This window comes from Uloborus diversus, chromosome 1, assembly GCF_026930045.1.
Source record: "Uloborus diversus isolate 005 chromosome 1, Udiv.v.3.1, whole genome shotgun sequence".
Classification (NCBI taxonomy): Eukaryota; Metazoa; Arthropoda; class Arachnida; order Araneae; family Uloboridae; genus Uloborus; species Uloborus diversus.
Window position 1 is genome coordinate 199,947,730 of NC_072731.1, and position 24,420 is coordinate 199,972,149.

The 24,420-nt window shown below is 33.5% G+C and overlaps 1 protein-coding gene across 1 annotated transcript in view; it reads right to left on the reverse strand.

Moving 5' to 3' along the window:
* Positions 1–24,420, reverse strand: part of LOC129224279 (transport and Golgi organization protein 6 homolog) — a 73,785-nt gene that overhangs the window by 42,135 nt on the left and 7,230 nt on the right. The window contains exons 3-6 of the mRNA XM_054858710.1: positions 9,761–10,347; positions 5,072–5,150; positions 4,778–4,929; positions 2,531–2,651 (exon numbers count right to left, since the gene is read on the reverse strand). Coding sequence (XP_054714685.1) covers positions 2,531–2,651; positions 4,778–4,929; positions 5,072–5,150; positions 9,761–10,347 — 939 coding nt within the window. The remainder of the gene's footprint in view (positions 1–2,530; positions 2,652–4,777; positions 4,930–5,071; positions 5,151–9,760; positions 10,348–24,420) is intronic.

Consider the following 24,420-nt stretch of genomic DNA (forward strand, 5'->3'; position numbering starts at 1 on the left):
GAAGGTTTTCAACCATGAATTAAATTAATACTCACAAAATAAGTCCAGTTTTCCTGACTTGGAAATAAAAAAAACGCTACTGTTGAAAGATCTTGTTATAGATCAAGTATGTAGAAGATAAAGATACACTACGGAGAAAATTTACTTGAAATATCCCGGGGTCAGAATTTTATTTTTGATAGTCTTCTAGTACATTGAAAAACTATTTGTCTTGATCTTGTTTTGAAGCGTTTACATGCTTGTGGTAAACTTATTCTAAACTCATAACTGCTTTAAAAATAGCACAAAAATTTGAATTATTTGAAAAAAGAATTAAAATAAAATATTATAAACACATTTTATGCGGGCAATATGGCCTGTTTCTAGGATAAGATTTTTTGCTAACAGTTTGTTTTTACAATTACAATTTTGTATGGGGTTCTTTTTTACAACTACAAGAATGCTAATTAATGCACCAATTTAGGCAAAATTACTAAAATTTAAAATTGCGATTTTAAGGAGGGTTCTTTTTTACAATAACAAAAATGCTAATTAATGCACCAATTTAGGCAAAATTACACTAAAACTAAGCTTTTTAACTATTTGTAATCTAGTCACATTCAATATTTTTTAATGAGCTCCGGTTACACATACTATAATAAAGAGAAAATTTTCATATCAAGAATCAGGTATTTTCAACACTTTCTAGATAGTTGATTTTTACAATAGTTTTGCTTCCTTATCCTAAAAGCATAAAGTCTTTCCCCATGAGGCAAGGTATCAAGAGCCAAAGAAAGGGGAGTGGAGACATTGTTAGTCAAATTCTGAAACATTTTTAATGAAATATAAACTAGACAGTTGGAAATTGTCTAGGCTATAGCGGTGATACAGGAGAAGATCAGTAGAATTAGAAACACACATAGACAAAAGGGAGAAATTACTTTTTGGCATAACATAGTATTGGGTTGTTCGGAAAGTAATTTCGTTTTTTCCCGTCAGAGGACTTAATTACGTTTTTTCGAAACCAACTTCACACTTAAGCCGCATAACCATTATATTTCTTGAGAGCTCATATTGCAAGGCTTTTGTGTGAAAAAGTTCTATTAATTCTACGCAGTAGTTTTTGGTTGGTGCCCTTTTAAATATGGAGAGCAATAAGCAGCATTTTCGTCACATTTTACTTTTTTACTTCAGAAAAGGTAAAAATGCTGTCCAAGCGAGAAAAAAATTGACGGATGTGTATGGAGAAGGCGTGTTAACAGTACGCCAGTGCCAGAACTGGTTTGCAAAATTTCGATCCGGCAATTTTGATGTCGAAGATGCACCACGGTCTGGAAGGCCGGTCGAAGCTGACAAAGATGCGATAAAGGCATTAGTTGATGCAAATCGGCGAATAACCACACGAGAGATCGGTGAGAGATTAAATTTGTCGAATTCGACTGTTTATGGCCATTTGAAAGGCATGGGCTTAACCTCGAAGCTCGATGTGTGGGTGCCCCATGTCCTTACGGAGCGAAATTTGTGTCGTCGCGTTGACGCGTGTGATTCGCTCCTCAAACGTCAAGAAAATGATCCATTTTTGAAGCGGATTATTACTGGGGACGAAAATTGGGTTGTATACAACAATGTTAAACGCAAGAGGTCATGAAGCAGAAAAGATGAACCGGCTCAAAGCGTGTCAAAAGCCAACATTCACCAAAAAAGGTGATGCTCTCCGTTTGGCGGGATGTCAAAGGAATCGTTTTTTTTTGAGCTTTTGCCGGACAATACAACGATTAATTCAGAAGTCTATTGTCATCAGCTGGACAAATTGAATGATTCACTTAAAGAGAAGAGGCCCGAATTAATCAACAGGAAGGGTGTAGTGTTCCACCAGGATAATGCGAGACCTCACACAAGTTTGGTCACTCGCCAAAAACTTTTACAGCTTGAATGGGACGTACTGCAACATTCATCATATTCTCCAGATCTGGCGCCTTCCGACTACTATTTGTTCCGGTCCCTGCAAAATTTTTTGGATGGCAAAACCTTTACCTCAAATGAAGATGTCAAAAACCACCTGAACCAGTTTTTTGCCAGCAAGCACCAAAACTTTTATGAGAGGGGAATTATGTTACTGCCAGAAAGATGGCAAAAGGTGTTGGACCAGAATGGCCAATATATAATTTAATAAAATATTTATTCATTATACGAAAACTGTCTCTCATGTTCCCCAAAAAAAACGAAATGACTTTCCGAACAACCCAATACAATAAATGAATTTTGGTACAGTTTGGTAGAATTAGTGTAACAATGTACCCCTGCTGTGTCCTTAAATGTTAATTTTTCTATATTATATTTTTTTCTATGTAAATTTTGTAACTGGATTAATATTTTCTTCGAACATTAGTGTTTTTTTATCATTTATCTCACATAATAACTATAATACATTCAAAAAAAAAAAAAAAAAACTGGTTGTATTATCATAAAAATAAATGCAAACTCGCAGCAAATCAACCTTGGCAAAACGTTTTAGTTAGGTCTCTAAAATAAATACAGAAAGAGCACTTACCACAAGTTTGATTTAGTACAGCTTCCACTAACGTAGCAATACCATTTTTTTTCAAAAGTAGCTTTGTGAGACGTAAATTACATTCCCTTTGAAACCAAGCAGGAGCCCTTAAGACTTTATTCTAAAAATAAAAACAATAATACTTTTAAATACCCAAATAAAAGACTTACAATTATCACTCAAGTTGGCTCACAGTAACGACACAAAATACACTACAGATACACACACAGAGGTAAAAGTCCAAGGACAGGCAAGGTGATCACCACTTTTCTGAAGAAAACACATACCCATGTAACCCAACAACTCGATTTACACCAAAATCCACCCATCACTTCTAAAAGTCCATTCTGCTATTTTTGTGTGGAACAATAACGGGAATGCTGTAGAATTCAAAAATGCATGCACATACTAAGGATGCACCGATTAATTAGCAGTACTCAGTAATTATTCAGTAAGTTACTTTAAGTAAGTTACACTGACTAGTGGGTCACTCGTCTGGTCAGTGCTAATTCTGTATTAGCTACCCGTTTGTTTCGCACTCTTAGCTTCCTTGAGAGGTTTTTCACCTCCGGCTCAGTCACTTCCTATGCCGGGTTTATGAGTGCTAATAAGCACAAAACTGCAGCCGTCGGCTGGAATTGACTGAGCTGGTGGTGTATTTTAAGTACTCATTAATTAGTCATAATTGGCCACATTGCTGGTTATTTGCAATCGGCAGGAATTTCTTTTTAAAAAAAGTTTTTTTCAGTATGCTTACATCAAGAAACTATGCTGAATGAATTAATTTTTTTTAAAATTGTTTAAAATGAAAACTAGGTGTTTGTGAGACGGTCATATGCATAACTGTCTCGGTCCTTTCGCCTCCTCTCAAACTTTTCAAGCTTCATTCCTATTTAATTAAAGAGAAAAATTTCTGCCGTTTTGCTGAATTTGTGATTTTTCTGCTCATTTGCATTAAAAAATTTTGGTTTTGTCAAACAGGGAATTTGTAAATGGTTTGTTTATAAATTGCGGCTGTCCATAAATGATATCTCACTTTTCCCCAACAAATTTGATCTCCCACTATCCTGTGTTACACTTAGTTGTTACCCACACACCATCCCCTGTCATATGTCATGCAGTTTTTCAAAAGTACATTTGACATTCGTTATAACGACCCTTGTTGTTCAAGCAAAATTGGTTGCTATAACGATAATGTACATGATGTTATGCATTGGCTTAGTCAAAAAATACAGGAATAACTTTTACAACTTCTGCTTTAATTTTACAAGCGATTTAATAAACAAACAAAATAATAATTGACTGTAATTATATATATATATATATATATATATATATATATATATATATATATATATATATTTAATTTTTGCATCTGAATACTAATTACATTTAGATGAATTCAAGTAGCAAAATATACACTGAAAATAATTGGCAGAAATTGATTATTTTTTAAATTATGGATCATGGTTTGTTTATGTCTTCTTTGAGATGTATTACTTCATACTGTCTATCATTAGTATGCAATTCTGATCAACCTTTCACCATTTAATAACTCCTTCCAATGCCAATATTTAACCTTTAAAAACATTCAATTGATGAATATTAGTGTTCTAATATGTAGGCTTTAGAAAAAAAAAAAAAAAACTTTATTTTGAACATTATATTGGAATGAGTGGTTCAGTTTGGACATTCTAACGGATGTTAAAACCACATAACACCTATGAAATAGCAAATGGAATTTAATGCACCGGTCCCTATAATGGAAGGTTCGCTGTAACGAGAGGTCATTCTAAAGAACGTAGACTGTATATGGTTATAAAAAATGTGTGAGGTCACACTTCTTGTCATCCCCTCCCTTTCCCTAGACACAAACTGTCAATTTCATGAACCCAACCCCCTTAAAGTGTGACATCATTTGTGGATGATCCTTTTATGCAGTTACAATTTTTGTCAACTGTTGTTTTTCTCCCAGAATTAATATCTGTATGTATGTCTAAATATAAAAAGAAAGTTTTGTCAAAGGAAATTGTGTTTTGGCTGTAAACCCCATCGCATTTACAACCTTGAAATCTGGTTAAAAAAAATTATTCTGGTCCCCAGGGAAGGAATTACTATGGTACTGATATAACTTTCATTCATTGCACAAAAAGTATGTCTTTGTTAATGATTTGCAAATGTTATGGATGTGACTTTAGACATGATATAGGTTATTCAAACATTGAGAGCAAAGAAAAGAATACACACTGAATTTCTTGAAATTCCATGGAACATTAATAAGTAAAACATCAGAAGAGAAGGGCACATTTCTTTCATTAACTTCTCCAAACAAGGTTTGAAAAATGACTTGTTTTCTAGCATTTTCATAATGAGCCATTGCTCTTGAAATGGTGATGCATCTATAAAAAAAGAAAAAATTAACACAGAAAATTTACAACAATAATCTGAAACAACACAGCAACATATAATTTACATTAATTTGAAAAGAAAAGTTTTTGCTTTTCTTAAATGCCATTAACAATAACAAAATAAGCTCAATACCCTTTATTAAAGATAATTTCTCCACAAGATTTAATTCTTTACATATTTTCTCTGGTTCTGATTTGTTTTCATCATTTGACTGAAAATAAGTAAAATTTATTAAGATAAAATTTTTAGTATAAGTGTCGTAAATACAATTCATACTCACATATTGAATACAATACATCAAATACATATTAAATGAAAACTACTCAAATTTCTTTTAGTGCAAGTACAAGTTCTCACAGACAGGAGTCAAATATTTAAATACAACTTATGATTGATTATTATATAAAATTGAATCCCAATGGATTGATGCTGAACCAATTGTTATAGCAGAAAGTATACTACATTTTCACTGGTTTAATATTTGCAAAATCTAAAATATATCTCTGTGTCAGTGCAAAAATACAAATTCTTTCCCATAAATACTTGCTGCAAACGTATTTGTCTTTACTTGAAGCATTTTGCTTCTCATTGCAAGGAGAAATTTTTTAAATGGTGAAATATTTTCATAATGTTTTATCGACATTTTCACATTCATATTTTTGCAAACTATTTGTTGAAAAGTACCTTGAAGGCAGAGATAAACTCATTTCTCTGCATTCATTCTGAAAATGGACATCCACTACAGATTTATAGAAAGTAAATTCTGCAAAGTACAGATTAGCTCTCACCTTTCCATAGTTTTGGGAAAAAGTATTCACATTATCCTTAAGAAAATCCAGCTTCCAGAGGCTTGAAGCTGGCTAACACAACGCTGATTTTCGAAAAAGGGTCTAAGATAATGCAGGAAATTATAGCCCTGCAAGTCTGACTCAGTGGTTTGTAAAAGTTTTGAACTTTTGATCAAAATCAAGATTATGATTTTCTTTGAGACTAATAGTCTGTTGACTAGTTAGCAGTATGGGTTCAGGAAAGGTAAATTGTGCGCATTTAATTTATTGATTTATATTACATTGTTGTCACAACTTCGGATAACAAAAAGTGTGCAGATGTTATAAAATATTAATGTGGGTTAGAAATTTGCTGACAGGAAATTACCAAAGAGTAGTTGTACGAGGAAATAACTCTAAATGGGAATGATGTGAGGCAAAATACTCCAGAAATAGCTATTTTTGAGCCGGATGCATTTTTGGTGTTAGGTAATGTAATCCGAAAAAGAAAAAAAAAGACATGAAAATCCTTAATAACTGGCAGGCATGATAAACATTAAGTACACAGAACTATGAATGTTTATAGATTTTTAAGTCAATATTTCAATTAGTTCGTAATTGAGTCTGGTCCGAAGGATACATCAGACAGATTGAAATCTGAATATTGTTACCGCGGTAGTAAAGCATATAGTACCACGGTTAATTTCGAGTAAGAAATAAGGAGTTTGTAAGGAGATAATAGCAAAATTCAGGAGATTTAAGGGCCTTTTCTCTCTCTTTTTTTGATGTTAAAAGGTAGCTATTTTTAAACCAGTTTGTAAGGAACCAGGGCCAGACTGGACAATCGGGCGGCACCCGAAGGGATGGTGGGTCGCATAGCTGTGGTTGCGATTTGTTGTTTAACTCTTTTTTTTTTTTACTCCCAACACTTCCTTAATAAATAGAAGTTTGAAGGACCGTCAAATTCGGTGGCGCCTGTGCCAGGCCTTTGTTTAATAGGTGCTTGGGAGACAATCAGGCTCTGGATATAGGTTTAGTATCAGGAGTTCCCATAAGGCATTTTTTGAGTGTACTTTTTGAGTGAGCGGGCCGCAGAGAGCCCGCTGTCTGTTGGTTTCTCGGCCCGTTACTCATTAAAACTTATACTACTGCGATTCGGAGGAGGGCGCCTAGTTTACGACTAGGTTACATGGCCCCTCGTCGGCCCTGAGTGTACTTCAGAGCCATCTTTAAAGATGTATAGAGGGTGCTACACCCTGCCCTTTTTCAGAATTCCATTCGGATTATATTTTAGCCATGCACAAGAAAAGAAGGCCTTCACAGCCTTAAAAAAATGAAAATAGTAATAATAAATTAACAAATTCAATAAAAGTACAAAAAGTATTTATTCTGAAATATTTTTAAAGATAGTGTAATTTAAAAATAGAATCACCCTAAATTCTGTATTATTAAGATTATCTAATAAAAGATCACCGATTGTACGTCTCAAACTGTAAACTCAACCAAAAAAAGTTAGTATATAGTGTAAACTTGTGGCAAGCTTAAGTTCACAAAAAAGTTAATAGATAAATAAAATCAATAGCTTCATAAGGGCCACTGACATATTTATATCTTTAATTGTTTACATTAAATATCGCCACAAAAAGCACAGCTAAATGGAGAAAAACACAAGAGCTACCAAAATATAGAAAAAAAAAAAACAATAAAATACAGAAGGAGAGTTTTGAAATATTGCAATGAATACGTGCACCAGTTGTTCAAAGTGTTTGAATGTAAAAAAAAACCTCAATCAAGAGATTCAGGAGGTATGATATTTAGAATTTAAAAAAGTGGAAAAAAGATCAAAGGTATCACTGAAAAGTACACCATATCAGTCCAAAATGTTAAAAGTTTTTTTTTTTGTTGGGGCGGCAGACAACATTGTATTCTAAATAAATAAAAATGATAGGCTGTACAAACCAACCAAAGCAGTCCAGTGGTTTTTGAAAAGGAAACTGAGGGCGGATTTTCCACGCTAACCATAATTATAACAGGGTTGCCACTCTATTCCGGGGGAAAATATCCCTGCATTTTCCCAGTGTGAATATGCAGCATTATAAATGAGCGAACATTGATATTTAAAAAAGAATGTTAATACTCTGATAGTTTCATCACAGGGAATAAATAAATAAATAAATTAAATAGATTAAAATAACAGGAAATTAAGAAGAATTTAATGTAACTGAAATAACAGCATGGGGATTAAACTTATTAAACTTTTTATTCAAGAAAAAAAGAAAGACTTCTCTTTACCATTCATTCATAAGTAAAGCAGAACAATAAATATTGATCACTAATTTCATGCTCTTGAAATTAAATTAGCATAAAATTCAATAATTATGTCAAATAAAACAATAAATAACTTTTGCTTTCATGTTAGACATTTTAATATTTACTTCCCAAAAAAAAAAAAAAAAAAAAACTTAGAGTAAAACCACCATTTTCTGTTTCATGATTTTTTAAAAATTATTATTATTATCACCTGGTAGTTTACATATTTGGGTGTGATTTTTTTGCATCTTTAATTTAAAATAATTAAATTCCCTGCATTTACCAGGTTTTCTAAGAATTTTTCAAATTCCCTGGATTTTCCTTGTTTTTTTGTAGATTTTCAAATTCACTGTATTTTCCTTGTTTCTTCAGGTTTCCCTGTGGCATGGTAACCCTGAATAAATAAAAGAGGATAGCCAAAAACGAAGCCTATCCGTTCCAAGAAGGATAATTCCGTTGAATAAGGTTCGATGATCCTCGAACCTTATTCTTTCATTTTATGTCACCAAAGATAGCCTAGAAGTGTGTTTTTGAAACTTTGATTTTGGAAACATTCAGAGGGAAAGTTTCCAAACTCCGCAATTGCACATTTAGGACTTCAATTTCAAAACACTCCCAGAGGAGCACACCCCAGTAACACTTAGAAACGCCCCCTGTCCATCATTAAAGATCATCTGAACTTTCGTTAACGAACATCACTCCTAAACAATTTCTGGAGGACAGCCTTTAATCCCTCTTCTCATAACATCAGAGATCATCCACAACTGCATTTTTGGAACTTCAGGTTTAAAAATTGTCGGATCCCAAACCTCTCCTCTCATGAACAATACCAAAGATAGTCTAAAACTAACCTTTTAAACTACAATTAGATTTCCGGGAAGAGACTCTCAGAAAACTCTTCCATTCAATTTTGAGGTCCTTTAAGAATTCAATTTCGAAACATTTTCAGAGGGGTTCCAAATCTCTTCTCACCCTTACTCCACCAAAGATCCACTGAAACTGCATTTTTACAACTACAATTTCGAAAATTTTCCAATGGATATCCCTATCATAACTGAAGATAATCTGCACACGTGGTTTTAAAGTTTCAACTTCAAAAAATTACCGGCCGAGGGCCATCGAACTCCTTCCTCTCTCTACACTACTAAAGATTGTCTAAAACGGCGTTTATAAAACTACAATTTTGGAACCTTTCCGGGGGGAGAAACCCCCAAACTCCCTATACCTAAGAGAACCTTAGACTTACGATTAGGTTTATATTGCTAACACTTCAACCTTGTAATGACATCCTCTTAAACCAGTAGTTAAATCTTTCTTGCTCTTTCTCTGTTAAAATAAGTTGAAAAAAATTAAGCGGCCGCCAAACTCACACACTCCCCAAGTTTTTGACCTTGCATTTGTTTTATTGCTCTTTTCTGCTTCCATTAAAAAAAAACCCCTTAAAGTTGCAAGATTGTGTACATGGGGGGGGGGGGGATTTACTCTTGAGTTAAGGGCCGGTTTTGTGTAATCACCCGGGCTGCTTCAACGGTCCAGTCCGGCCCTGTAAAGAACCGTTTTATGATTTAAGAAATATGCAAATAGTGTGCCAAAAAAAATCTTGTCGCACACAAATCATATATATTTTATTTGTTTTCAAGTAATTATTTTATTATTATATATTATATTCTAGTTTCAAGAGTATCAGATGCAAAACAGGTTGTAAAATTCTGATTCAGAATAGAAAATAAAGTAATCTTTATACCTTGTCATCAATTTTCTTCACAGGTGCATAGCAAATTTGCATCAAAGCAGCCAACAAATCACATCCATGGTAAAATACAATAATACCTTGTAATGCATCAGATGTTAGACAATCCAGAAGGACTTCAACAGTAACTTCGAGCAACAAATACTTCTGAAGTGGGTTAAAACTAAAAGTCACATTGGTCAAAATGTCGGGATACTCCATTCGTTTGCTTTGGGGTATACCTACTCTAGGAAGTAAGTTAGGGACTATACCCAAGGCAATTACAAACTGCAAGCACTTCCTGACTGTCAACTGTTGGGATATGCTGAGTAGTCCACTTGGCTTTGATTCTGAAGAGGCTGCTTCTTTTTCTTGCTGAAGTACAAGATTGACCAACTTCAGCAAGACTAAACACAATTCAAAGAATTCCAATATTCCACAGCTTTGACAATTTTCATCCACACAAGGAGTGAGGTATAGTGCAACAAGCGATTCCAAGTTTTCTAGACCACTGAGTTTTTTGTAAGCTAGATGTGTATTTGTTCGAAAAGCAGTCAAAACTGCCTCATTTTCATTTGCAGGTTTCACGGCTCCAATGGGATCTATATTAAAAAAAAAAATAATTAAGAAAAAAATCCAACATTTTTTTCTCAGAGGGATTTTTACTATCACATTAAAACAGAATTTGATAGAAGAACAAAAACATTACCATACTACCAAATACTGATGCATAAATTTTACGCAATTAGTAATACTAAATCAAAAAATCAAATTTAAAATATTTTCCACATTTTTACAATAACTAGGGTCTGGTGGGGTAAACTGGTCATAAAATCGTAGGTTTTCAACTTAGGTGGATAATAAATACATTAAATTCTTGAAACAATTTAGCTTTTTTTGTTGTTATTTTATATTGCATTATTAAAGAACACGGTACATTGAATTTCAGGGAAAAAAATATCGATTTAAGTACTTTATAACGCTTTCATTTCACTATGTATTTATGATCACGTGGGGGAAGTGGTCATAATATGGTGTAAAGTGGTCATAGTTAAAAACAGATGCAAAATCATTATAAATAACCCTAATGTTTGTATATTTCGGTTATTTTCATAGTTACAAGTATATGTGTGCATACATGAGTATATAAATGTCGTGTAAACATGAGTAAACACATTCATATATGAGTAGATACATGTATACATCAGATACATGCATGGACGTGCTTACTCAAGTATATATACGTGTATACACGAGTATATAAGCATATATACGTGATAACCTTCAGGAGTGTATACGTGTATACACGAGTATATACCTGTTACATGTATATACATGTACATACGCGTATAAACAGACATCATATGCGTGTATGCAGTTGATCGCGAGTATATACATGCATATCTGAGTATATACCTGTATTGTAGGGCTCAACGGATGCATCGGCGCCAATGGTTCAAAAATTTAGCCATCGGCATTGGCGGCCAATGCTAACTTGGAGAAAACATCGGCCCATTGGCCTTTAAAAACATCTGAATGCGAATGTATGGGCAATATTTATAGGAAAAAAATGTAATTTTGATTTATCTGTTTTGAACTGCATTACAGTGGTGCCGACTCCATGGGGAATGAGGGGCCCAAGACCCCTCAAAAATATTTTTGAGGGGGCAGAGCCCCCCCAATAAATGAAGAAAATTATTAGTTATATTATGCTTTCTAAACTCATAAATTTATCTTTTATTTTCCTTGTTTGAAGATAGTTTAACTTGTAAAACTCATTCAGTAATGAGTTAAAACAAATAATTATTATGGTAGTTAGTAGGTTAACTGAAAATGAGTGGTGTGAATAATGATGGTGTTATGGTGCTGCAAGCACTCTAAGAATTTGTCCCAGTGTGCGAACTTACGTCTCAAAAGTCTGTTGCCAGTGGGCAGCGCTGCGGCGCGCTCTTCTAAGTGTTGCTGATCTGGAAAAAATGTATGAGAGTTTGATTTATATATTAAATGAGAGGCGTGATAGCTTTGAATACTTTTGGGAATTGTGTTTAAAAGAAAAACCTTCACAAAATGATGATCCTTTCGCTGCCTCAGAATCCAAAGAAGTATGAAAACAACAAAGCCAGCTCACCGCCCACTTTCAAAATCCCAAAGTACTACAAGGCAAAACATAGTTTGTGAAATGATACAATCTTGCATTATTGGGTGGTTTACATCAACTAGACTCACATAGGTCATTGCAGTTGAACAAGAGTGCTTGCTTTTATTAAACAAAGGTGAAACAAATTTTGAAAAATCAACTGAGTTTTTCATAAATGACCTAGACATTGAGAGACTGCGTTTACACTTGAATATGTCAGCCGATATCACTAATAAAAAAACAACTGGTCTTAAAAAACATGCATAAATTAAACTGCCTTTTTACAAAAATACTGTGCGTGTTTGTATTTATTTTTTCCTTTTTTCAAAACCAAAAAATATGTGTCATGCTTGTCAAGTTTTTGGGGTTCTAATGTTGATTACATGACTTTAAAATGCTTTAAAAAAACTTAGAAGCTCACTATTTTTGATCTCAAATTTAGAAAATTTCCTGCGGCAAGACCCCCCTGCCCCCACAATATATTCTTTTTTAAGTCGGCATCTCTAGGCGTGCCCTTCCATGCAAGTCAAGTGCCCTACCCTTTTCAATGCCTCGCTACGGCACTGCACGACTCCCTGTAGAAAAGAGCGAAAAAATGTCTCTTTTTAAAAGACAAGCAACATGATCTAGTTGAACCAGAAAATTTGTATATCAATTTTTAGATTGTTTTATGTTGAAAATGCCATGTCATATTTGTTTGTTTAAATTAAACACACCAGAAAATATGTAAATTGGCATTTTCAAGGTACAAAAATCTGACTTTTATTTGGGAGGGGGGGGGGGGGACCTCCATGGGATTACATAATCCCCTAAACCCCCAGTGATGTCTAGCCCTCCCAATAATTTTTGCAAGTTGGTGCCCCTGCTGCATTACTAAAAGTAAGTACAGCACAAGGTCTGAAATTGGGCAGTAATGGGACCAACACCATTTTTGGACTTCGAAAATATGTTGAATTTCGGATCAATACTGAAATTTTCACAACACAGCAGACACTTATTAAATATGCACTTCGATGAGGTTTTAAGAATTTCATGTAAGAATTTTATTCTTAATTAAAATAATTATGGTATGTATTTTGTATTAGCATGTTAGCCAAGCAATTTAGAACAAAAACCAGTTTCAAATATGAGGGTTCAACCAACGTTGCAGGACAAAAGTGCCGAATTTTTTCTTCCAGAACAAAAATCAAAAACCTTCATATTTTTAACGAGATATTAACTTACCCCTTTTTATCTAAAACAAAATAAATAAATGCCGAATTCAGAGTTTGTAAGCCGATTAAAATCCCTAAAAAGTCAATTTTCGTTCTCACTTTTAAGGCCTAAAAATTAAATGAGTTTTATCAATGAAATCCTTATCTATAATTGTATAGCTCATCGCATTAGAAAAATGGTTGCATACTGTAATTTTACTTTCATGGAAGTTATAAAACAAAACAAAAAAAAATCCCAAAGAAAAAAAAAAACCCTTAATTCTATATTCAATCCCCCCTCCCATCCCTGATTACCTTAGTATGAACCATTGAGAAGAGATAAAATAGAGGGAGTGCAGACTTTCATTCATGAAACGAAGACCCCCCAAGTCATGTGATAGATTTTAAAGCAAAGCATTGGAAGAAATCGGGTTTCTTTCGCTTGTTTTACGCAAAATGTGCCAACCATTCGTTGTTGTTGAGTTTCATGACTTAGAGCCTTTGGGCCCGCTTTTGCTAAGCCAATGATTGGACTTGCTCGCTCTGGTTTAATTCCTGCTCCAAGGTATGAGCAGGCATGCGCCAAGCCAGATCGGCACCGTCGTGTAAATGTCTTTTGAGCGCCTTTAAGCAGTGGCGTTTGGGGAAAATATAGTTAACACCTACAATGAGGTTTTTAAAGACAAATATATGATGGGAAAAACTACGTTGGGCATTTGATTTATTAAAAAAACAAAAAGTGTAAACATTTTGTTCTTTGCGAAAATGTATACTTATTTACATTCATTGAAACACATGTTTTAATTTCTTTTTAAAAATAGCATTAAAAGCAATTTTATGTGTATGTATATTGCATACTGAACACAGCTTATTATAAATAAACTGATTGACACCAGCTTCACACTTAAGGGAGGGGTCCAGGGGGTTCGAACCCCTCCCATAGGTCCTGCTTTTTCAATCAATTACCACTATATGTATTTTGTACAAAGAATAATTTCATATACAAAGGTAACAATAATTGCAGTTCCAATAAGTGAAAAAATAAAATCCTCATGTTAAAAGATTTTTTTTTAATACTGAGCACTTTTCCTATAACGAATTACTTACATGTGGGTGCTATTATATTTATTTATAATGGTGATCCCTACTAATAATAAAGCTTAAAGTCTCTGGATCTCTGTGATGCCTAGCGCCTAGACTGTTCGGCCGATTTTCATGAAGTTTGGCACAAAATTAGTTTGTAGCATGAGGGTGTGCACCTTGAAGCTATTTTCCGAAAATTTGATTTTGTCTTTTTTCTATTCCAATTTTAAGAACATTTTACCAAGCAAATTATCATAACGTGGGAGAGTAATTTACCAAATTATCATAACATGGAACCGTAACATGGGCGAGCAAATGAACTAAACCAATTGGCGAGAATCCATTATTTGTAAATATACAGGCAAACCAAGTGACCTTTTAATTTTCTACTACGGGCAAAGCCGTGTGGGTACCGCAAGTTATAAATAAATACACTGTAATAATCATGTTTTTAGTTTTGTATTTACAGATTAAAATGAGATTCTATGAACTTGAATAAAGTTTTTAATTATGAGAAAAGTAAAAGTGTAAATTTTTTTGCTCTCCGGTTATTTAAGTAAATATATTTCATTAAATAATGCTAATTACTTATTCAATAGTTTATTTTATTACTGTTTTTCGTTCTCAGGAATCGATAAAATCAAGTCAATATTAAAGTTAGACAAACAACGTTAGAAAAAGCACAAATTTGCCAATTACAGCAGACACGTGTTTCGGCGTTACAGGGAACGCCTTTTTCAATGCAAAAAATAATGAGCTTATGGATGAAAAGACATCCGACAAAAGCAATATGTTTGTTCGACAGTGTATTGGAGTATAATATGAGAATGAGGCTTTCGACTTTTTGAACCCTCCATTTGCAAAATTCCTGTGAGCGCCACTGATTGACACTATCAACTTACACTTCGGAACACACTAATTTAATATGTAATATGTTAAAAATTTTTAAATTATAGAGCTTATGATATGTATTTCATTCATTATTCAAAGCAAATTGTATTAACACTTTACATCTTTTTACACAATCGCATTCGATCAATAATAAATCATACAACATGCACAAAATGAAAAATAAAGTATTTTAATCAAAATTTACTGAACATTTTTTGGATGTTAAGTTACATTTGAGGCAGTGAGAAGCAAAGGGATGCAAGTGGACTATTTTAAGTTTCAGGTAAAGCATGTTTAAAGATCAGATCCTAGGTAGGCTTTCATTGAAATTTTTTCTAAATCATGCTGTGCAGCAGCACCTACCAGGGTTACTAGTACAATCTCTTGCTCCAAGACAGAGGAAAAGGTTCACCTACCATTTGTACTGGTTGTTTCCAAATTTTTAATTTTGCCACTTGCATCCCTTTGCTTCTTACTGTCTCATTTAAACTTTTCTTGCTTTGTTTTTAGCAAATTGATTTAAAGTAAATTTATGTCTAATTTTTGTAAAATAACACTTTCATGGAAATAATTGTAACATTTGCCAATCTCTCTTGACCTATAACACTTATAACATTTTAATTTCATTCTTTTCAAAATGATTACAGTGAAACCTCTCAGGAGCGACCACTCTCCGTTCCTGAAAAAAGTGGTCGTTAATGGAGGTTCGTCGCTCTTAGAGGTCATTAGGTCATTTTTTAACATGCGAAGGTAATACAGCACCTATGGAGATTATTCAAATTCTTCCTGCAGAGTAATCAAAAGCAAAAGAATAAGAACGTTTAAACAAAGAAACTTTTTTTTTTGAAATTTTTAATGTAAAATATAATTTTTACATGATTTTTACATTTAAACACTATTTAGTAGCATTAAAATATGTAAAGAGATTTGCCTGCTTCAGGCTTTTAATTTCGTCTGAAACAACTTTAGATTCTAACTTAGCTTTTAGCTGTAAAAATAAATTATTAATGTCCTCATCACTAGTGCAATCTGAGCGCAACATAAGATTATCTATCTCTGTTAGAGTTTGTTGAGCTGACAGCCTTGGTCGTACAGCATCCGTCAACCCCGCATTTTCATCACCTTCATTAAATGTATAACATCAATACGTTTCTCGAGCGTGAGATCAACTCGCTTTTTCAACATCTTTACTGCGATGTTGATCAAATGCAGATCCAATGCAACACTGAAACCAATACTTTAGCTATTCGAATGAGCTGTAGATTTTGTTTACTCTAATGACCTAGGATTGGACCGTTCCAACACCCCCCTGCCGTAGTTACCAAGAAATTCCAAGAAGCAATCCTTTAGAGAACTTCTTTTCTTATCACCCTTCCTCAATGATAGGGGATGCACGCCTGACTTGACTGGTGATATACCTGTGCAACCTTTTAACTTCCTAAGGGTCCGAAAAACTACGCCCTCCTTTTTGTGCATTTTTGAGGTTTAGAACAGGAGAAGACAAGAAAGGAACGTGTTTGAAACCACAGGGAGAATAGATTTTAATCCCTTATTCTGGTTCTCTTCTGTTAACAAGAGAAGACTGATATGTGTGTAAACTAAATGTTCTATTGCTTTTCATTTGTAGTCTCTCTTTTTTGGTTTCTAACGAAAAATTCCTAGCATTTGTTACAGCTGAAGTTTTCGATATGCCGGTCATTGTGAGAGGTTTCGATGGTCTTTCCCAGAGGTATTTTAACATTAGGTATATACGGGGGAAAATCGGTGCCATGGAAAATTGGTCATTAACAGAGGTGGTCGCTGTATAGAGGTGGTCGTTCATAGAGGTTTCACTGTATTAAGTTTTCGTTCTACTGTTAACGCAACACACTTTTTGAAATATTGAATAACTTTGACATAGTTTACTTTGTTGTAAGCGTTAAACTATGAAGAATCTTCAATTTCACAAACTCAAACCACAATAGTAGATTTTTTAATGATTTTTTTGAAAAAGAACATAACTAAGTTCTTTTGAGCCAAATTCAAGTCATTCCTATGACACAGTGAATGAGTAAATAGACCAACAAACAATTTTGCTCCTTATCGCTCTACCCAACCATAATTTCTTGATCGTCTATTCTTACTTTAGTTTATTTTTGTTTTAAAAAAAATCATTTAAAGAGCGTGTGAAACTAGAGCTGCGTATTTTCTGCGGAAAAATTTCCACAGTAAAAAGACAAAAAATATTCAGTTATTTTAACAATTGCTTTAGAGAATTTTTCGGGAGAAAATTCCCCCCCCCCTTTTTCCATATGAACTAAAATCTTTGCATGGCAAATATTTAATTTTGGAATACAGTGTATGTTTTCGTTTCATATCGCGAAGTAATTTCGAGATCAGTAACTCCACTAATATGTTAATGCATTACAGAAAAAGAAAATATTTGAAGTACAGTAAAACCTCGTAAAGACGTTACTTGAGGGACCAAAACATTTTGACCACTTATGTGGAGTGACTACTTATGTAGAGTGGAAAATAAGGAAGGAAAAAAAAAACTTCTCACAAGTACTTTCATGAATAGCTGTAGAATTCAGTGAGAAAAACAAAAAGCTTATATAATCCATGTGTATAAATTAGTGGAAACTTTAAAAAGAAGAAAAAAAACACTTATTATAGTTGCCTAGTTTTATTTTCTTTTACTTATACATTACTTAATCGTAATAACTCATTTTAATGTACTTACTGTTCATTAAACCACTCCATCAGTGTTGACTGATGAAGTTGTTGCTTACTGAAAATAAATCTGTCTTCCAACGTGCTTCAAGCTTAGAATTCCGTGTCTGTTGTACCTTTAACGAAAGTTTAATACTGACAAACGTTCTCCAGGTATCCAATTTTGTCTGTCCTGCTGGATGGAGTTTGATTCATATGATTGGTACTAGACAGAGTCGCAGCAGGAAGTATGCTTTGAATGACCAGAAGTGAGAAGCGAGATTTCAAGGAAAAATGACTATCACACAGCATTTCAACTAAACTAAGTCTAATGCTATTTTCTAAGATCCGATAAGAAAAGAGAATTTTAGAAAACAATTTTTGAGTGACTAGTTAACCGGAGTAAAATTAAATTTGGTGACCAGTAAAAGAGGATCATTTTACATTTCTGTGAATGAGACCTTGTCGCTTGTCGGGACCTAAGGAAAACGACGACTTAAGCGGAGTGACCACTAAAACAGTTGACTACTTATTGAGGTTTTACTGTATTAAAGTTAACATCACTCTAAATATCTCTCTAATCTCTTATTAATGGATTATTAATTCAACTTGAATGTCTGTCAAAACGTGACACCATGGTACTGGTTATACTTCTAAAATGAAGTGCAGTAATGTAGAGGATATTCCACTTTAAAATTGAAAACTGAAATCATATTTCCGGCAAAATCAATATTTATAAAATTTGGAACTGTTAAAAAGGCATTGAATTTAAAATCTAATACAAATACATTCTTTCTCCAAAGCTCTTTTTTAAAATTAATACACAAATAGTAAATGAAAAGGGGAGAGTGGGAATCTAGTTATTATGGTCAAGTCGTTACTTTTCCGAACTAAAAAGTTGAACTTAATTATTGTCTATATTATATAAATATTATGCACAAGTAAACTAGATGAAAATGTGCTCAGCGTATTTTTTTTTTTGCATATGATAACACAAATCAGCGAAAATCACAAAAGACTATTTGCAAAAATTATAGCACAACATATTCATTGTAAGAACTAAAATGAAGAAAAGCAAATTTGTTGCACCTCATATGCTCAATATAATGCGATATACTCAATCTTATGTTCTACTCAGACATACTGAAACAGCATTCACGGCTCCACATTAGAAAGAAAAATGCTTATGTATGCATTAATTAGCATCACGTCTTTTCAGTGTAATAAGCTACTCTTTTGAACCAGTGGCGCAGCCACGGGAGGGGTTTTGGGGTTAAAACCCCTCCCAAAACTCAAGCACATTCATTGCCTCCATTAAGATCAAGGGAAAAAGCAGATTATTTGAGCTTTTCCAAGCGGAATAGGTTTCAACAAAATATTTTACTGTTTTTAATAATCGGGAAGCAGTCAGATATTACTTTTCAATTCTTAAATATAAAAGTTGTATTTCATGATAAGCACCCCACGTCCCCCCTGGTATAAGATAGCTAAAATGGTGTCAATAAAGCTCTACAGGGTATCAAGGTCCCTCAGCACTTCCATCTCTGCACAACTCCTTTTTAGGGACATCTAGTGAGAGGAAGCCTACTGCACCCGATTTTCTGAGGCTCTTAACCAATTCTCATTGAAAGATCGAAACCGTTATTAGCTAGCATTTGACATTCAAAAATACATGAATGTATTTTAGGAGGAGCTTTTAAGTGATCTCGCGAAAAACACGCAAAAAATGAATATAAGATTAAAGTAAAACTAATAATAAATATTCTGTGCTTTTCCCACTTTCTTCGTTTCATAGTGACATCAATACGAATTATTAATTGTTTTTAAGAAGTTACTTAGAATGAATAATTACTAATCTGTAGAAATTTTTTGATATTGAATAATTACGCACAAGGGCACCCATATGCCAAATTTTAAGGGGGCTCAAAAATTTCCCCCATGGTTTAGCAGAATCTTTTCCCCATGGAAACCTATTTTAGTACAAATTAAAGACGTTAAAATTTGAAATTTTTTTATAACTTATTCGTTATTGGCTCATATTATTCATTAATGGCTGGAAAAGAAATTTTTATACATTTTTGCAAAGAAAAAAGCACTAAAAGCAAGGAAGTTCTCATTTCTAAGGGGGGGCTTGAGCCCCCTACCCCCCTATATGGGCGCCCTTGATTATGCATTGTAAATGAATGGGAAAGCAACAATTTTTGATTTTGAAAACCCCTCCCAGAAAAATTTTCTGGCTGCGCCACTGTTTTGAACAGCATGTTTCGACAATAATTTTTCGTGTTAGGCAGCAAAAGGGATCTTTTGTTTCAATAAGCAGTATAATTTAATCCCCATCATTAGATACAATGAAAAGTTTTTTATTTTTTGGTCGGATTTTTTTTTCTCCCATTAAGAGCATTTTTGATTTGTAGAGCTCGGCGCCCTTGTGTGCTGCACAACCTTGCACACAAAGATGGCGTGGCCCTGAGTATGAGCTAATAAAAAAAAATCACTTCCACAGCTAATAAGGTGAGTGACTAAAAGAATTTTTTGGAAATCTGCTATTATTGAATGCTAAAAAAATGTTCACAAAAACTTACATAAATGCTTATAAAGAGTATTAGTTATAGAGATATTCACTAGTAAAAGTTTAATTAAATTTTTGATTTATTACTATATTTATTACTTAATATCCTGTTTTTCTTTAAAACAAGATTACAAACCATCTTTGGTTAGGGGAAGGGATAAGATTTAAGAACTCTTCTGTGGCAATTTTCGATAATAAAGTTCCAAATATTCGATTCTAGGCGATATATGATGATGTTATGCTGGAGGGAGTTAAGGGACCTTTCAAAAAAAAATTTATAAAAAAAGTCCTAAAAAGAAGTTTAAGAAGACGGTCAAACCTTACAATATAGTAGACGTATATACGCATATATAAGTGTACATACATATACAGGTATATAGGAGTTAACTCGTTGATACATCCAGTGGTGTTTACTGACGTACATATATTTGGAAGCACGAGAATATGCGTATGTATATGTGTAAATACAATTATATACCCGTTATAGACGTATATACGTACACTTACTTATATACACCAGTACATGTATGTATATATTTTACACGAGTATATACGTTTATGTACATGTATGCCTACAGTGTGAATTCAAGCTCTTGGACAAAAAGCTAAGGGATGTGAGAGGGGAGGATAAGAAGCAAAGAATCATATGAAACTTATGATCGCTGACACGCTATATGCACACAAAGTCAAAAACTGATGGATGCAAAACAGATCACAAATTTTTTGCACAAAGCTGATTTTACCCAACAATTTAGTTTTTAAGAAATATTTAAAGCAGATATTAAAAGTTACGGCCTGCAATAGCTCTAATACACGCATCGCAACAAAGGCGCAGCGACTGACGATGCATATGTATTACAGCTGCATGCCACAAATTTTATCAATGCCTTTATAACTTTCTTGAGACCTAAATTGTTGCATAATATTGTCTTTGTGTAATGTGAGTGAATTTGGGACCTGTTTTGCATCCATCAGTTTCTGGCTTTGCATGCATGTATTGCATCAGCATTGTGTTTGTGATCATATGTTTCGCATGATTGTTTCTTCTTATCCTCCCCTCTAACATCTTTCCATAATTTGAGCAAGAGTTTAAACTTACCCTATATACTTGTTTATCATTATGCTTGTATGTAAGTGTCTACTTGAGTACGTACACGTATATACGTGTCTAGTTGAATGTATATCTGTATAGATTAAAAATACTTGCAGATACCTATATATGTATTTATTGGTGCATTTATGTGAATACATCTATATACATGCCTACACGAGTATATGCATATGCATATACTCGTATATTTAACACCGTTTACTATAAAAACAATACATATTAAGTTAAATTATTATTTAATTTATATCTGCCTTATATTTATCCATTAAGTGACATTAGAAGAACAGCATTTGTTAAGCCTAATATTATGACCACTTTACCCCCATCTTGCTTAAGTTATTCTAAAAAATTATCTAAAATAGATTCAGCTAACTGCTAATGAGCAAGAGCCCAGTAGCAGAAACTTTCTAGCCAGTCTGCGACACTGTTTTGGGCATTTGAAAATAATCTGCAGCATTATCATTGGTTTTATTTTAAGTTTTCCTAAAATACACAAGTTCCTTGAAAGGTCAAGATTCAAATAAGTTCCAACTGGCCAGTGGCCACTAGACCCGAAAAACTTAGTAGCTCTCACCGTCACCGAGTTTTAAAGTATAAAAAGGGTGGAGGGGGGGGGGGGGGTTACTACTTTCATAAAAATAAATAGAGCTTTGCATACTAGGAAAAACAATTATTCAATTCATATTTATTTAAATGTGGAAAATTCAATTTAACCCGCGAGAACTCGCATCGGGCCTCTCAGGCCCGGTCATTACAAAACTACGATGCCAAAAATCACCCCTTCAACGGAAATGAATGAGGTCCACAGTAGCTGCGTTCGAGGTGACTTACATACTGACCACATGCTTTTCAGGAATGTACATTCCCCCTTTTCCCCAGAAAATTCCGGTTCGGGCCTCAGAGGCCCGGAGCGAGCGCTCACGCTTTTCATTTCAGATTGTGAATGTAAAGGAAGAGGTTGTGAAATGCATCGCTATTTAAGCTACAAAGATGAAATGAAGAGGTTGCAGACCTTGTTGGTTGAGGTTTCAACCGATGAGAACTCCATTAATGAAGATGATGAAGAAGATGTTGACACAGAACAGTAAAGCGATCATCAGTAATGCTCAGATGAAGATTTAGATTCATGTATCATAAAACTTTCTTTAACCTTACTGTTTAAAACACATTTTAGAGGCTGTTTATCTATTTATAATTCAGTGTTGAAAACATTTTTTTTTTTCTATTTTGCAAACTTAATTTACTGAAATAATCACTCCGGGCCTACGGAGCCCACCGCGAGCATTCGTGTGACGAAAAGTACCACGAGTTCTCCCGGGTTAAAATAGGTTTTTGATTTTTTTTTCTTCAAAAAATAAATAAATAAATAAATTAGTGAATGAGAAGTGAATGGAAACTGCATATTAGATTAATGTTTTGGTTTATAGCAGAGCTTCCAAAGCAATGACGATCAAATACAATTGAGCAGATAATAATTCATTTTTCATGAAAATAATTAAAAGAAAAAAAAAACATGATCTATTGTACATTTTCTCTTACCTTCAATAGTTTGTATTGAAGTAAACTGAGCAAAACTTGATCCAATTCTTTTTTTGGGAACTTAGGCAAGTAATAGTGTCATTTATTTCCATCTTGCGAATGACCAAACATGGCGTCCACGCGAAAAATTCAATGATTATAAATAGATTTTTTTTAATTTGGAAAGTAGTAATAGAGAGAGATTCGAAGACTTTGAAATAGTCAGTTTTTAGCACATTAGCTTCTAAATCAATGAATATAGGATAATATTGTAAAGATAAAGTTTTGCATTTTTTAAGACAATAATTAAAAATTACCCAAAAAAAAGGCACATTTTGCACAATTTTCAACAGCATGAATTGCAATAAACATCCAATTCCATTTATGAAAACGTAGGCACTTAAAGAGTCTTGCATACCAACATCTTGGGAATGACCAAACATGACTACGCCAAAAATTAAGATCTTAATTTCTGAATTTGTTGCTAAAAATAATTTAAAATTAAAAATCCTCTTGAGACTACACTTAAGTTGGAAAGTTTTTAGCGCTTTTGCGTCCAAGGCAATGAGGATAAGGTGAAATTTTAAATACAAAATTTTTCATTTCTCAAGAAAACTATTTTAAAAAATCCAAAAAAAAAAAAGATTTTCTGCCCATTTTAAGTCATTTTTATTAGTTTGCAGTTCATCATTTATTGAAACATCCCATTCTACTTTGTTTTGGAAAATGTAGGCACTTGGAAAATGTAGCATCTTATCTACTTCGATCTTATGAATGACCAAATATGGCGACTACGTTTCTAGCTGAAATGCTGAAGCATACATCGCTTTTCCGGTGAAAAACGAACTCCGAACGATCTTTTTGCCAAGTTGTATTTCTTTTTCTTTCTTTTATTTATTAATTATTTTCTTTCTTTTTGTTTTTTGGTAAAATTATCTGCAGGCCGCTGAAAAATCTGCGACGCACGTCTCACGTCTCGCAATTTCTGCTACTGGGAGCAAGAGTTCTTGAGACACGTAGGAAGCTTCCTGTGCAGTCAATCTGTTCATAATTCTAAGATACAAAATTTCCAAAGAAAGTTAAAATAGGTGCTTTGATTTCAAAATTTTTCATATTCACACAAAATATTTTTTTTTACCAAATAAAATTCTGCCAGTTGTAAAATTTTGTATTCGAAATGTAGTTTCTAACTGCCCTACTCTATAATAAAATTTTTACATTCCTGCGAACATTTATTTCCAAGTTACATTTATTTGATGTATGACCACTTGACCACTTTCCCCCATCAGACCCTAATCATTTTTAATACACCTAAGCGCATTTCTATTCTTTATAATCTGACTTAGGTTGACCTACCTTTATCAAGTTTCCTAATATAATAAATATTCAACTGATTTTCTGTTATCTTAGTCTCTTAGGCAACTGATAAATATTTTTCTCATCATTGAAATTGAGGAATGAAATTCAAACATTGACAGATGT